General features: G+C 48.0%; 1 protein-coding gene across 6 annotated transcripts in view; it reads right to left on the bottom strand.

Annotated features, from left to right (window-relative positions):
- Positions 1–16066, bottom strand: part of SLC23A2 (solute carrier family 23 member 2) — a 133740-nt gene that overhangs the window by 35505 nt on the left and 82169 nt on the right. For all 6 annotated transcript variants that reach the window (XM_042980870.1, XM_042980872.1, XM_042980869.1 and 3 more), the window contains 2 exons: positions 13848–13964; positions 11674–11831 (listed from right to left, as the gene is read on the bottom strand). In XM_042980870.1, coding sequence (XP_042836804.1) covers positions 11674–11831; positions 13848–13964 — 275 coding nt within the window. The remainder of the gene's footprint in view (positions 1–11673; positions 11832–13847; positions 13965–16066) is intronic.

The following is a 16066-nucleotide window of genomic DNA, read 5'->3' on the forward strand; positions in this document are numbered from 1 at the left end:
GGGATCTACCATTCTGCAACGACAAAAAAAAAACTACCCTGGGCTGCCAACAGGTTTCTGCCGTGTGAAGGAAGACAGCTAGACATGGCCACACATGGAGGCGGTGATGCCGATGGGGCAGGACACCGAGGCAGGCATCTGCAGGGGCCGTCACCTACCTAAGGGGCAGGAAGTGCCACACCACACACGGCAGGGGCTGTGAGGAGCGCAGGCAGAGAGAAGAGCAGGCACACACCAGAGCCACAGAGCAGCCCCAGGAGTCCTCAGAGAACTGCAGCTTGACTGTGGGCAGCACTGCCGTACCGAAGGTCAGAGTGGACCAAGAGCACGTGCCCCAGCTGGCGCCCACAGGCAAAAGCAACCTTGCTCGGAGAGGACCACCTTGGGGGAACTGGGAAAGCTGACCTTAATCCCAAAACGTCACCAGAAGGCACTCTGGCAGCCTGCAGCCATACCGTCTGTGGTCCATGCTTCCAGACTGGCTCACGCTGTGGTGTCATGTCAGCTCCAGGGACCTGCTGGCCCGGGCCGGGTCTCCGCACCTCAGCCTCGGTGGCCCCCTTCACAGCACCGAAGCTATCTGTGTGTGGACCCGCCCATCTCCCAAAGGGGTGGAACTGCCCTGACCGTGGGAACCAGGCCCTTTTACCCATCACCACTGTGTCCCCGGCACCAACTTTCACTTAACAATTAATTAATGGATTAAAGGTGCTATTGACAAATGTTATTCTTTGAGAAGAATTTTATTAGACTAAAAATAAGAAGTCTTTCTGTCATGTTGATTTTAACTGCAAATTAGGGAAAGGACGGACTTTCTTTCTTTCTTTCTTTCTTTCTTTCTTTCTTTCTTTCTTTCCTCTTTTTCTCTTTCTCTCCCTTTATGATAAAAAGCACTGGGCAGAGAGAACAGGGAGTAAAGTGTACATGTGAATTTTCCAGACAAAACCAGACAACCTCCCCAAGGTCCCAGGGGCTAGCAGTCCTCCTTGGTGTCATCAGGAGAAAAGTCCTTAAAAAGCTTACAAGGGCAGGTGGGCCCTACAAATAGCACCTCAAAGGTAGGAAACGTTATCTTCCCAGAACTGAATCATTTAGGGAAAATGAATAAAATAGAACAGTTCATCTATACAGTAAGTACACTAAGAATCTGGCTGACTTCCTTGATCTACCAAGAAAGCTATCAAGTTGGTACAAAACCTTTTGTTGTGAAATAAATATTTACTCGAGTCTAAACGGCAGCATGATTTTAAAACAATAATCTCTAAGAAACATAGAGCAGGTTTGGCTTCAAAGAACTATAGTTTCAAAACTGAATCTGCCATCAGGAATGTGTATCCTAAGTGCCTTTAAGGAAAAGCAAACCACAGTGTGTCACAAGAAACTCTTTAACTGGTAACATTTTCCTATTGTTTCCCATATGTATATATGTTCTATCAGCTAAACTATCTGGAAAGCAGCTCCCATTTCCTAAGGATAAACATACCCTCCTGCATCATCGCTTTCCCATATCATACCCAAGGACATTAACTTAACAATGTTATATTCAGACCATATTTAAATTTATCTGTTTATAAATATGCTTATACCTGCTCCTGCTCCCCCAAATCCAATCAGAGTTCCTATACTGCATTTGGTAGTCTTGTGTCAGGCTTAGAGCCAGGCCAGACACTTCCCGAAAGGACACTGCCTGGGTGTTGGGTGCTGTCCCACAAGGTGGGACCTTTTTCCTGTTGTAATTAAGAATCTATCGCGTGATTCTTAGGCTGTGTGAATATTATATTCCCACTAGCTTATGAACATTCTTACATAGTGGGCTTAAAACTTACAATTTTTCAATTTGATCATTCCATCTGTATTTAATTAGTGGCCTTTTGTAAAGAAGAGCTTGCCTTTTTTGTCCAACTTTATCTTTTTCTTTTTTGAACATCATTGCAGGTGTGTGAATGAATTCCTTTCAAATTCAGTTTTACAATTCACTTCCATGACCATTCTTTTTAATGTACTGTCCCAAACTTGCCCAAAGAACCTGCTCAAGCAGGTTCTCCTTCTTTATGAAGTTGACTCTCCCCCTACACCCCCCAACGCCCTGACCTCCACCCCTTATTCTTTAAGCAGTTTTTTGCTTTCTGGCACAAAATGCTCCAGGGTCAACGTGCACTTTTTTCAGCCCTGGCCTTTGAGTCAACCACTACTTTAGGAAGCCCAGGTTCATTTTAGTGGAGAACGGCATTTAGAAACCAAGATTGAGCACCAGGTGGGCTCACTGTTACTGAGCAGACATTTTGTTAGTAAACAGAGCTACAATTCATTTTTGAATTATGGGGTCATAATGATACCTATAGTTCAGCCCAATACCCCTGGATTACCTTCTTTCTTTCCATATTTGTATCTTTCCTTTTCTTACATCAAATGTCCTGATTCTCCATCATTATCAACATACCATTCGTTTGTCTTACCCTATATAACATCATACAGCACAGTCCAAGAATTACACATCTATGTAATTACATGTCACTATGAACAAGACTATTAAGATTATTAAGATTTCTCTTTACTTTGTGCTTAGGATACACCCCAATCACGGAATGTAAAGTACTGTGTTCTAAAGTCTGTGAATGAATTCTTTTCTATGTGATTAGCAATCTGACATATAGCTCACCTATTTCTATAATTCAATTTTAGGTTTGCTTTCCTTCGTTTTTGGTTTTATGCTTTGACTATGTTGAACATTTGTACAGTTTAAAAATCAAATGATATAGAGAGATATACCAGAAAAGTCTCACTCCCATCCCTAACCCTTCCACCCCCTTCCAACCTAACTCACTATAGTTAATCGTTTTCATTAATTCCTAACTTACCCTTATTCCTTTATACATACACTCGCACACACTTTTTTGCAGCTTGTTTTTTCAATATATCCTGGAACTTACTCTATACCAGTTAACAGAGATCTTTCCCATTCTTTTCAGGGCTGCATGGGACCATACTGTGTGAGGTACAGATAGCAGCCAGTCTCCTACAGATGGACATTTAAGTGTTAAATATTTTGCCATTACAAATTATATACAGCAATAAATCACTTTTTGTGTACTATTTTGCATTTATGAGAATGTATCTTAAGAGTAAATTTCTAGAAGGAGGATTGCTGGATCAAATGGTAAATGCACATGTACTCTAGATACTGTAAAATTCTTCATTATAAAGGTTGAACTATTTTCACTCCTGACAGCAATGTATTAAGAATGCCTGTTCTCCCCACGATCTTGCTATCAGAGTGGCTCATCAAAATTTTTATTTTTTGTGAATCTGACAAAGGTGAGAAATGGTTATCTCAGGATAGCTTTAGTTTATATTCTGTTATTATAAACCAACTTATCATTTCCAGTGGAGAAGGACCATTATATAACTCTTCTGTGATCTGTTCACAACTTTCGCCTTTACAATTTCTGGTATCTTTTAAAAATACTTTATCTGCAATACATTACAAATATTTCCTCCAGTTTACCATTTTTTGTTTATGGCATATTTTTCCAATGTAAAGTTTAACGCTTTTTAGATTTAATGTCATCAAATTTATTATCCTTGTTTCTGGGATTTAAGTCCTAGTTTAAAAGTTTTTCCCTACTTCTGGGTTATAAAGGAATTTACCCTTGTTTTATTCTTCTATAGTTTCATGATTCTTACATTTGGATCTCTAATCCATTTTTAGTTGATTTAAAATACTCCTAACTAAAGATAAGTGTAACCTTTTATCTTCAAGTTCATGCCATTCTGGTTTTATAGGCAAATGCCCAGATTAGATGAACTATTCCAGTCAGTATTTCCAATTACAGAGTCCTGGAGATCCTTGGCTGGAAGCAGTCAACCAGCTTGTCTCCCAAGCCACAGCTCACAGCCAGAGGCTTTGTCCAGACAGAGCACAGGAATTTAGGAGGACTAGCTGAATACAATTTTGATAATCTCCTTGTCAAGCATGATAGTATCAACTATTTCCAGTCAAGAGTCTGTTAGCCTAAAATATCTGAAGAACTGAACTCATCAACCCCGCCATGTACTAAGAGGACTCAGCCAGTCTCCTAGTATCAGAAATACAGAGAAACAGCATGTCAGCTGAAGGGGAGACCACCTGGCAAAGCTAGTGTTGAAGGAGCTAACTTGAATAGCCTCAGCTGAGAGACGACCGGTGCTCAGGCTGCAGGAGGAGCTGGATAAAGTGCCCTCACCACTTTCTGATGGCCTGAGACAGATTCTGGGGGCCCTTCCCGATCGGGGGATGCCGGCAATGTGGCCGAGGATTGCACCCAACCACGTGCTACACGCCATCAAGGACATGCCCCTCTGCCAGACGTCCTAGACCTTGCCCACTGCACCCTTCTGCCTCACCTGCACTCACCTGCCTCCTTACTTTCCAGAAGGCCCACAAAAATGAGAGCCAACAGACAAGTACAGACAGGTGCCAGGAATTATCTCATTCAGCGCTCACTAACAATTTCATCATTATTAATTACCATTTTACAGATGATGGAAGGGGGCCCTGAGAGACCAGGCAGTTTTTCCAAAGTCACAAGGCTGGAAAATGGTGCAACAGGAGTGAAGCCAACTCTGAAACCAAAGCTCCCCGATGCAGCTGGTTAAGGGATCAAGGCAAAGCTCCCTCCAAAGTCATTAGCTACGGGTTCTCACTGGCTCCCAAGTCTGTAATGTACTACTTGAAATGTGAGTTAAATGGACAATTTTTTTTATTTAAAGGGGGAGAAAACCTGTAACCTGCTACTATGTGTCTGCTTAATGTGAGAGAATATGAAAGACAGTCACCTACATAGTAATTTTGGCAAACATGTTCACCCTGAATCAACGATACCTCTGGCTGGCCCCATCCTCCAGTTTACAAAAGATGAGGGGGATTGTGGAAAAAATCAAATACCACCCCGAAGACACAATCAGACAAATTCAGACCATTGGATGCTCCGTAAGAACACTGGCCTGGGCACTTTAGGAAGGTAATGTTATGCAGGAAAGAAGTGAGGACGGTTTATGATTAAGAAACCAAAGAAACACATAAAACAGATGTGCCACATGATCTTGACTGCATCCGGGTGCAGGGAGGTGAACGAATAGTTAAGGAAGGTATTTTAGCGACAACCTGAGAAATTAAATAGCCTGCACATTAGATGACATGAGGGAATGACAATGTTCTCAGGTGTGGTAAGTAGTTACAAAGGGGACCCTCATTCCTAGGAGAGCATTTAGGGGTGAGCTGGCATGTTATCTACAACTACACCACCAATACATAAACAGAAAGCGGGAGAGATCCCAATCTCCCTCACCCCCAATATAATCACTGCGTCCTGCCATCCCTGTTAGTTTTATGAACTGTGAAGAGTTCAAGGCCCCAAACTGGAGCCCTGGAAGCATCTTGCAGCCGCCCGTGCTCAGTGAGCACACATCTCATACAGGCCCCTAGAACCCAGGCAGATGACAGACGGGGGCTTCCTCCTCAGGAGGGACGATCCGGTTAGAGAACAGGTTGCTGCACCAGCTACTGTCACTCTTGGCCCAAACCCTACCTTCTCTCAGCAAAGGAAGGTTTTGCATGCCTGTTACAGGCCTCTGATGGCCAGGACGGGCTCCTTTGGGTGGGTGGGGGTGGGGGGACCCCAGCTACAGTCTCTTCTTTTGTGGGAGACCTCAGAGTGAGGCCTCCAAGAGGCATCTGGGGCAAAATGCTGAAGGTAACCCCCAAACACAGCACCTGTCACACCAAGGGGAAGGTCAACATGGCAGATGAGGGCAGGGATCAGGGCCCTCCCTTCCCCCCAGCTTTGTACTGACTGGGGTGAGGGGCGAGGACTCTAGGAAGCTCAGAGCTGGACTGAGACTTGACTTCTGTTTTAAGAGGCAGCAGCAGCCAATGCATCAGCTGAGTCCTCCCGCTCAAACCTACGGTGAGGCGGGGCAGTTAGGGGGATGGTGTCAGAACAAACTTGCCTTGATCTCTCAGGATTTCAAAGTTTTGCACTAATTCTTGGAACAAGCCTGAGGAGTTCCCAGGATTGACATCACAAACTAACCAATGAAGACCTCGTTGAAAGCGAAGTGCAGGGAGTTGAGGTCAAAGGGCAGGAGGAAGAAGGAAAAGGCAGGGTGAGGAGGAGGGACGTGGCAGCGGCCGTGGCAGAAGTGCCGCCCCCAGCAGGCAGAGGCTCAGGGAAGCACTAAAGCCATGGAGTCACTCACGTCAGGGACTGCGACCCACGACCGTCATTTCAAAACAATCAGGACCTGAGGACAGGAAACCACCGAGTGCGCCCGGGGAGGTGTGCAGTGAAGCAAGGAGGGTCTGCAGCACATGTGGTGTGGCCTCAGCCAACGGGGGGGGGGGGGGGGGGGGGAATTGACAGGACATATCCCCCAAAGGAGCCTTCAGGAAGCGGCATCTGAAAGCTGGCACTCTGGGCTCGTGCCCAGTTCTCAAAGGCCTGCATCTGCTTTACCTTCAGTTTCCCTACCAATTCCGGTTATTTTTACAGAATGAAATGGGTTTCCCGGAACAGCGCACCACTCTTCAGCAGGGTGCCCGTGTGAAACGAGGAGGAGGGATGACCCAGTGGCAGCCCATAGGCCAGGGGTGTTGACACTTTCCTCCCTCTTCTGCTCTAGACCCCAGCTTCCTCAAAGGAAAGGTCCCGCTCCTCACAGCCACGGGCCACAGTTGGTCTTTAAGCCCCACGCACCCACTGCAACCAATGCAGGGGAGCATCAGGTACTCAGTATGTGCTGGGCAAATATGCAAAGACATGTACACAACTCAGGCACTACGGGGTCTGAAAATAGGTCCTAGAAATCAGGAACACTGAACATGAAATGTTGTCCTTCTGCTGCTCTAAGCCCAAGGAAACGGGCACCAAACTGCAAACACACATGCACACACACATGGACACACACGGCTGCACACGTGCACATGCATACACAGGCCACCTACGATCCTTACAGCTATGACACCAGGAATAAACCTCACTCCAGGCTCCATCAGCCCTCCCCTCCTGCACTGTCCCTCCCTGGCCATCCTCTCTGCCCCAACTGCTTTCTGTATTTAAATGATCCCGCTGTGATCAGGAAATAAATGCAGAAGTCTGTAAAGATGATAATTCACAGCCTGGGAGGAGGACCCACATTAGCACCCAGAACTAAAAGGTGTTTCATATGATTCATACTCCACAACTTCTCAAACCTACTGTAGAAAGCTTGTAATAATATACAAAAGCAGAATAATGGCAAAACGTCATCTACAGGCCACCTTCAGAAAAGCTGCCACTCATTTTCACAAACGGAATCAGCTGGGGAGGTCATCTGCCCAAGGTCAGGGGGCTGAGTATGTCCCCGTAACTTCTTGTGCTCACTGAACTCCATGTATGAAAGGAAAAGAAACCATCATTTGCCACATGGCTTCAGCTAATGCTTTATACTGGGTACTGTGGGTTCTCCCTTCCCATGGGATTATAGTTCAATCACTGTAATATCCCAAAACTTGATTTCAAAAAATACATCAATTACTTTTATTAGCTGCAATTCAAAATTAGTTTTCCTTAAAACAGTAATGTTTGACTTTTAATATTATTCATCCATTAAAGCAACATCACTGCACTGCAAAATTAACCATACGCAATTAAACAGCTGATAGGTGCATCCCAACTCAATCTGAACCAGCAATGCAGCCAGCTCTGGCAGCACTGACTTGGTGGGTCTCTGGAACAGACCCGGGGATGCTCACCCTCAGCACCTCCTGAGCGTCTGAGTACCACGGATGGATCCTCACTCTGAGATCTGACTGCCAGCCCTGCTCTGCTGGCAATACTGGAAGAGGGGGTGTGGAGGGGAGGAAGTTGGGTATCTGGCCACTCTGGGGATTTCTGCTCTTCTCCCATTCAACCTACGGGAAACTGGACAAGGGCGAGGAGGTGGTTCCGCTGGAGAGGGGAGCCCTGCCTCTTGGAGCCCAGTGGAAGGAGGGAAGAGGGCATTAGAGAAGTTAGAGCTCTAATGGAAAGGGTGGGGAGATGCAGGGGACACAGGGAGATGGGAGGGACACATGAATATATAGGTGCAGCAAACAAACCCCAGAGGTTGTGACCAGCCAGTCAGGGAGGGAAAATTCCCTCACCCACCTCACCATCTCAGTTCATCTTTGCTCAGCAGGACCTCAAGTATAAGGTGGACAGACACTGAAAAGAATGTATCAATAACAGCTTAAGGCTTTGCAGAGTTGGGAATCCACACCAATGGAAGCTAGGATCCCAGGCAAGAAAAATATGCTATTAGCACAGAGAAGTAGAACAACAGTTAACCCTGGCAGGAAGGGCCAGGAACCCAAGGGACTGACACTGCGAGGTGGGCTGCTCCCCATCCCGCCCAAGCCCAATCTCTCCAGTCCCAAGGGCAGCTGCTCAAATTCATTCAATCTTGATTCTTTAATCAAGACACATGAAACGCACACCCCATGCTTTTCTTTCCATTTAAACATCAAAGGCAGGAACAGACCTCCAGAATGCAGGCTAGAGCTAAACTCAGCTAAACTCATCACTCAACCCCCAAACACACACACTCACTCTGCCTCCATCTGTCTGTCTCTTCCCGCTGCCCCCTGGCTAGCTATCTCATCCCACATCTGGACTCTGCCACCTCTAACATTCTCCTTATCTCCCCACCAGACTCCTTTGCATGGATCCCCACTGCCTTTCTCTTGGATATCCCTGATCTCCTGAATCTGGCCCATAACCCCTTCTACATAGCACCCAAGTAATGTCTTTCAAGGCTCAACCCCAGTAGGTAAGTGCCCTGCCAACAGAGCCCTAGCAAGTTCCCTGTGCCCCGTTGATAACACCCAAGTATCAGAGACGGGCCCACAGCTCAGCCTCTGGTCAGGGGAAGCACTCACCAGCCTGACTTCCTGCCTTTGCCCCTGCCCTTCCCAGGACAGAAAATGCTCCTTCAACCCTCCTGGGCCAGGGGCCTACTGAGTGTTCAAGACCTATCTCACATGCTGCCAACTCCCCTGTGACTCTCCCTTCAAGTCCCCAGGACATCACTGCAAATCTCCGAAGGTGCACGTGGCTGCCCTTTAGGCTTTGCAGCACATGCTCCCTTCACTGCCTCCATAGCTGGGGCCAGCCAGTCACCCAGGGCCTTATATAAAGACTGTTTGCTAAGTGAGAACCAGTCCATACTTTTCTCCTCCTCTTTTCCCGGATAAAGAACGTGGACACCACTCCACACGCCAACAGCCAGAGAAAATCCACATCCCAAGACAAAACCACACAAAGTCACCCCATCCAGCAACATATACTTGCTGGTGTGGCTGGCAGACGTGAGCCACCCCCTCCCAACTTAGAGCCAGTGCAGAGGGCCACCACAGTGAGGTTGGGACTCACAGCTGCTCATGCCGTCCAAGGACATGGGTGCAGCTTCCCTGACACCTCCAGCAAGACAGAGCAGGGAAAGCTACTCTCACCGAGCCTCTTGGGCATGGAGTGCAGACCCAAGCACTTGTACTGCGCGTGCAAATGTGTGCCCGTGCACACACGCTACAGCTCTGCATGATGGGGCCACGAACCATCCCAGCAGCTATGTCCCGTCCCAGCAGCTACGTCAAAGCCCTCTCCTGTCCTCCTCAGCTCAGCTGCTGGGAGCGGCATGGCAGCAGGGGTGAAATGCACAGACCCAAGCTGTTCTGTTTACGCCTCTTGTGCCCCGAGAATGGACAAGATGTTCCTGAGCGGGTGCCCTCCCATGACTGAGAGCCCTCACCGAAAGTCCCCACCCCTCCCTTCTGTGTCACCAGCAGGCACCTGTGCCCGCCGCTGCCAGGCCCCACCGTCAGACAGGACTAAGAGCACAGTGCGTATTCTACCACAATGAAGATGCACGCATCCCTTCCCCTCTTCAGATCAACCAGCACCATCAACTCTAAGCACTGCCCAGTTCATGGATGGTTTGTGATACAAGTTCCACAGTGAGTCACTTGCTTAGAAAAAGAACAACTCCCCCAGAGAACTGGTGGCCTGTGTACAAGGTAACGCTCCGGAGTCAGCCAACAGAAGTTTCTTAATACACTTAGACTGGAAGTGCAGAATCTTGAATGTTCTATCAAAAGACTGAAAGATGCTCCCAAAGTTACCTACCTGGCTCTAAGAAAGTAACTCAAGTCCTCCATGGGATGCCCAGAACACATCCCCTGCCCCCCAGCAGGTCAATGACACCCTGCCCCTCCCCTCACGGATCACCCAAGGAGATCCTCCCACTGAGGGAACGGATCTGCTCAGAGCAGTGGCTGCAGGCGGGCCTGCAGGGACTGGGGTGTGACAATTCCAAGAGCTGGGCAGCCTCCACTGCCTTCCTTCCATCAGCAGACCTGCCAGGGAGCTGACCCTATCCCTTCCCAGGACATCGCCTTAACACTGCTCACGGCCCTTCCCGTATTTCTCCCGTCCCCAAGTAAGGGCAGCCCTCTTGAGGTCCCTGAGGATTCTGACTCCTTGGAATACAGTCAGTGATTCCCAAGCTGCCTCTCATCTTCTCCCTCCTGTACCGCCTGCCGGGGAGGCAAACCCCTCCTCTGGCTGTCTCTAACGGAGCAAGAGACAGCACTCACAAGTGTGCCCTGCTGCCCTTCCCCTGGGGACAGTCCTGCCCCAGCAGGCTCCACCCTGTAAGCAGAGCCCAGGGCCAAGGAAGAGGCTATACTGTGAAGAAGGTGGAAGAGGACAGAGGAGAGGCACGAGCGGCCTGCAAGAGGCAGGCAAGGACGGTTCTCTTCCTTCTTGAGCCAGCTCCACACCTGTTCTAAGCTGGGGGCTGGGGAAGCGAGATGAACAAGCCAGAGCCCTGGCACCAATGAGGGGAGCACAATCCAGTGGCAAAAGACATGAAAACAAAAAAGGACAAAGTGGAAGAAGAGCCACATTAGAAGACCATGCACAAGATTCACATGTGGGGATTCAGAGGCGGCAGCAACGGGGCCTTGAAGAGACAAGGATGCTTCACAGAGGTGGGGGGTGGGGGGCAGGCCAGGAGGATGAGCAGGGTTTCCTGGCTGCTAGGGAGCCAAGCACAGGACAGTGAAACAGCAGGTTCCAGAAGGAGCTCATCGTAGCATGGGTGCGGGGCTCCGAGGCAGGCCGGGAAGGGCGCTCGGTGGGACAGAGCGAAAGGGAAAAACCTGAAGAGTGGGCGCAGTCGGATTTTTAAACGGGGAGTGGGGGCTGCAGCCCAGCACCCGGCAGCATGGAGGAAGACATGGTGTCAGCAAGAGGGCCAGGGACAGAGTGGGGAGGAGGGGAGGAGAGCAGCTCTGGAGGCGGGAAACCAACTGGGCATGAGTGGGGCAGTCAGGTCTGAACTAAAGGAAGTGGGGCAGAGAGGGGCTACTGGAGAGAATGAGCCCCACCGGCTGGGGATCTAGAAGGAGCGGAGAGAGAGACCGAGTTTCCAACTTGCACACCTGAGAAGCAGGGCCACTGACCAAGAGAGGAAACACAGGGTTGGGGAGGGGGGCGCACTGGCCAGTAGGACATGCTCCCTGCCAACTCCAGCTGGTTCTTCCGTGTGGCCCTAGGTGAGCGGCACTGCTCATGCCTTAGGGGGCTTCCGCATCCCAATTCAGCATCCCAATCTCACCTGCATCCAAACGTTGTCTGCAGCAAAGTCGTGATTCCCACACAGAAGAAAATGGTCCCGATGAGCTGGCTGGTGGCCCACTGGTCGTACCCCACGCACATGGCATCCGCCAGCAGAAAGGGCACAGCGATGGTGCCACTGAAGCAGGTCAGGTAGTGCTATGGGCGACAGGAGATGGTTGAGGGAAGAGTAAACTCTTCCTTGTGTGTGTGTGTGTTTGGATTTTATACTAACTTTGCCCCGTTGGTTTTAAAACAGCCCACGCGAAGAATCTCTGGTTTTGGTGTATACGTGCACATCGTGTGCCACATCATCTATCTTTTCTAGCATTTCTCCTTTCTAATACATTTTTCTGTCTTACCACTCACCTGAATCCAGGCCTGCACTGAGCACATGATTCAAGCACTGGTGTGATTTTGTTTACACAACTCTTACTGGAAATACCTGCTTCTTTCAAATGCTTTTTTAGCATCAATTGCTAAAATCCTAGGTCTTTTCTTCCTCTGATCTGGTGGCGTGAATTGTGTTGCATGGTACCATTCTTGAAACAAATCCTAGTTGGTCATGCTAGGTTTTTCTTCTGGGATTTGATCTGCCAACATTTCATGTGGACTTCTACATCTATATTCTTGAGATAATTAATCTGCTTTTAAAAATTTTTTAATTCTCTCGGGGTCTGTGGATTGAAGTTACACAGGCTTCACTGCACAGGGTGTTTTCCATCTCTTTCTAGGGTCTGGCATTATTTGACTACCATCAGGGAAGGGTTATGGACATATGGTAGCTGTGGGAATCCTCTAGAAAGAGCCCATCCCCTCTTCCCTTAGGCCCCAGCCCTACCCTTTCAGCCCTGGAGGGACATTCTTGGCCCTCACTGCTCACGTCCCTTCCTCCCAAAGGCCTGTCTCTTCAGTTCCCACTTCTGTTCTGCAAACTTCCTACTTTCCTTCCCAAGTCCCCCATCTCTGCTCACGTTTGCCAAAATGTGTGCAGCCCCTGACGCTCAACTGTACAACACGCAGGGTGTTCCACGCGGGGAACAGAGCATTCCTGTACAGGACTTCGCAGAGCTGCTCACAAGCTTAAGAGCACTGCATATTGTCAAGAAAGGCACGTCGCACATAGAGTTTCCCAATCCTGGACCAGGGCACACTTCTAGAGACACCTATAATACAAACATTCCCCAAAGCGAGTTTCCTGAACCTAAAGACCCCTTAGCTCCTTTGGCCGTGACTCCTCCTCTGTCAGACACCTTTCAGTCGGGGTGACCAACTGCTTTCATGCCTGTGTGGGAGACGAGGGTGGGAGGTGGGGGAGTGCTAGAAACCAGGCCGAAGCATCAGGTGTGGGCAGGTACGGCCCCACCTCCAAGTAACTACCCCGGTGTGGGTGATGGGATTGATTTTTCTCAGCATCTGAAATCCCTCAGGTTGAACAGCCCATTCCAACTTGAGAAAAGAAGAAAGGGAGGTCAGACCCCCAACAGAGTCCAGGCTAAAACAGCCAAGGCAAATACAGGCCAGGGGAAAAGGGCCTCCCAACTTATGTTCTTCTCCAAAAGCCCCACTCCAATCCCTAAGAGGGAAAAGGGGATGGAGAGAGGGAAGAGGGGAGGAAAATACCCAAGATGCAGGGACCTGGTGTCAGCCTGGGTCACCTCCCGCCCCACCCCCCTTGCCCTGGTGGCCTGACCTCTCTGCTCACACTGTAACCTGCAACCTCTACCACAACAATGCTTCCCTTCCTTTACAGAGAAGACTGAGCCTCCCACGTGTGCCCTGGCCAACACAGCGCTTCTCAGGGTCACCCACATTTCGTGGCAGAGCTGACCACGACTGGACTGCACGGGTAGGAATGAAGACGAAAGCTTCTCTTCCCTCCCTGTACCCTCCCCTTTCTAGATCTCTACAGTCCTTGCTCCTTCCTTCCACATCACTGATCTTGCTCACTCCTTGAACATTTTCCTTCCTTTGTTCCCTGGTTGACCTCCTCCTCCTGTTCCTTTCTTCCTTTCACTACCCTGAAATGGATGCTAACAAGTCCCAGTCATCATTCTTAAAAGAGTAATTTATAACAAAGTCAGCAATAATAAAAATCAAAACTGAATTTTTAAAGGATCCAGACAGATGAGTTAAACATCTGCTGGTGGTCACATCCTAAGGGAACCACCTTACCTGCAACCCCAGAAATATGCACAGGTACCAGGGGGGGACGTCTTCTATGGTGTAAATCATGTCCGATCTCTGGGGGTCTAGACTGCCGGTGCTATCCAAGGTCTCGGCGAGAGAGCTCTGTGAGTGAGAGGGAGAAAAGGAATTGTTTAACAAGAGCAAGGAGTAATAGTAACTCAGCTCAGTACAGCCCACAGTTACTGAAAAACAACTTTATAAAGTGGTGACCATTCTCTTGTGTAAAAATAAGCCTTGGCTGTCTTTTACACAATGCTCAACCCACTCAGTGAGACGAGCTGTCCTCAGAATTTGGGGGCTTGATATCCCCTGTCACTGACTCATCCCCAAGAGCACCCAGCTTGCTCAGAACTTCTCCCCAAGCCTAGGGAACCCCTACATGGAGAGGGATGCTCCCAGCTTGAGTCTACAAAGCGATACCTTGGCATGAACAATCCTTGAGTGGTGCCCCAAAGGAAAAAAGGTTATGAAATGCTGATCACTCTGAAACAGAGAGCACTAATCTGCCCTTCCTACCCCATCCCATTCCTGCAAGGACAAAGATCTCTGTACCCTAAAAACCAAACAAAACAAGTCCTACGCCTTCCTAACAAAACACTGGTTCTCAGACACAATGCTGAGTGAAAAGAGCAAAATTTTAAGTACAGAGATAGGAAGATTTCAATTTTGTTTAAAGACTAAAACTTTGCTTATAGTTTAGGGGACAGTGGTTTTTTTTTGTTTTTTTTTTCTTCTCTTTCCCTCACCCCACTGTTACTACACACTTTAAAAATATTAGGTGTTGCATGCTTTTTGAGCCCAAAATTTTCACCAAGACTGAACACGTTAGGTTATAGTCTAGACGTTTACAGTCAGTGTCTGCATTACTTCTGAGCTAAACAGAAAACTGAAGGTAACCCCAAGTCCCCCGTGTACCCTTAAAACTGCTCTGGTTTCTAAAACTCTATGACCAGTTTCTTAGAATCCACGATGAGCATTTTTTCCTAAGTCTTTTGTACTTACAAAAGTGCCTAACAGGAAACAAAATTAAAAGATGTTCCACAAAAAAAAGTAAGGATAGCGACCTTCTGACTATACCTAGCCCCATTTGTGCCCCCTTGTCCACGGATACAGTCCACAGAAAGATGCAGACTCTCTGTCTGTCGCTTGATTTCCCATGCAGAGGTGGACAGGGATTTGGGGGCCAAATATTCTTGAACAAAAGGAGTGATGCAGTTCAGCCTTACCTTCTAAAGCCTAAAAGTAAATGTCTGCTGTAAGTTGACATTTGAGTTAATCCCAATGAGAACGGAGATGACCTTTCAGAGAACTTTTTCTTACATTCAAACAACGGATATTGGCAGATTTGCATTCCTGAATGAGTTAAAATATACTATGTAAGTCTTTTAAAAATCTGGGATTTTTTAAAAGGGATGGTAGAGAAAGTACATGTGTATGGAAAATGTGATATATGTGGTGATGTGCAGTAAAGGATGAACAACAGCAGGACTGGGTTGTCCAAACCCTCACACATTTCAAAAACAGCTTGGTCTTGCTTGGCAAGTGGGAGAGAACCTGCGAGTTCTGGGAATATGCTGCTCTTAAGAGTGTGTCTACCTCGAGCCTTGGGCTGCCCCAAATGGTTTATGCTAACAATGCCATTTATGGTGGGGGCCTTGAACCACACAGCATCAGTATGACCTTTGGAGGGGCTGGATGCTAACATCAGCCACATGGGTGGGTCAGCCATACTTAACATGGCTGGCCCCAATCAAAATACTGGATGCCAAGGCTGGAGTACACATCCCTGGCTGACTGAACAATCCTTGAGGGTTGTCACACATTGTTTTTGGGAAAATTAAGTGCTGCCCACATGCCTCTACTGGGAGGAGACAATGGAATGCTTCAGTTCCTTGGACCCTGCCCTATGTACCTTCTGCTGATTTTAATCTGTATCCTCTCACTGAAATAAACTATAATCATGAGTTTAATGGCTTTCCTGAATTCTGTGAGTCCATCTGGGTAACCACTGAACTATATTCGAGAACCCTCAACTCAGATTTTGGGAATCCGTGAACTCAGTTGACCATTTTGTTCACATGATAGAATTATGGATTATACAAAGGACAATCCAATACCATCTTATTACCCATGGCCTCACAGGTAGGGGTACTACTGCCCACAAAGACACAAAAAATATCTGAAAACAGAGTATATAGTAACAC

This window comes from Panthera tigris, chromosome A3 (assembly GCF_018350195.1).
Source record: "Panthera tigris isolate Pti1 chromosome A3, P.tigris_Pti1_mat1.1, whole genome shotgun sequence".
NCBI classification, from domain to species: Eukaryota; Metazoa; Chordata; class Mammalia; order Carnivora; family Felidae; genus Panthera; species Panthera tigris.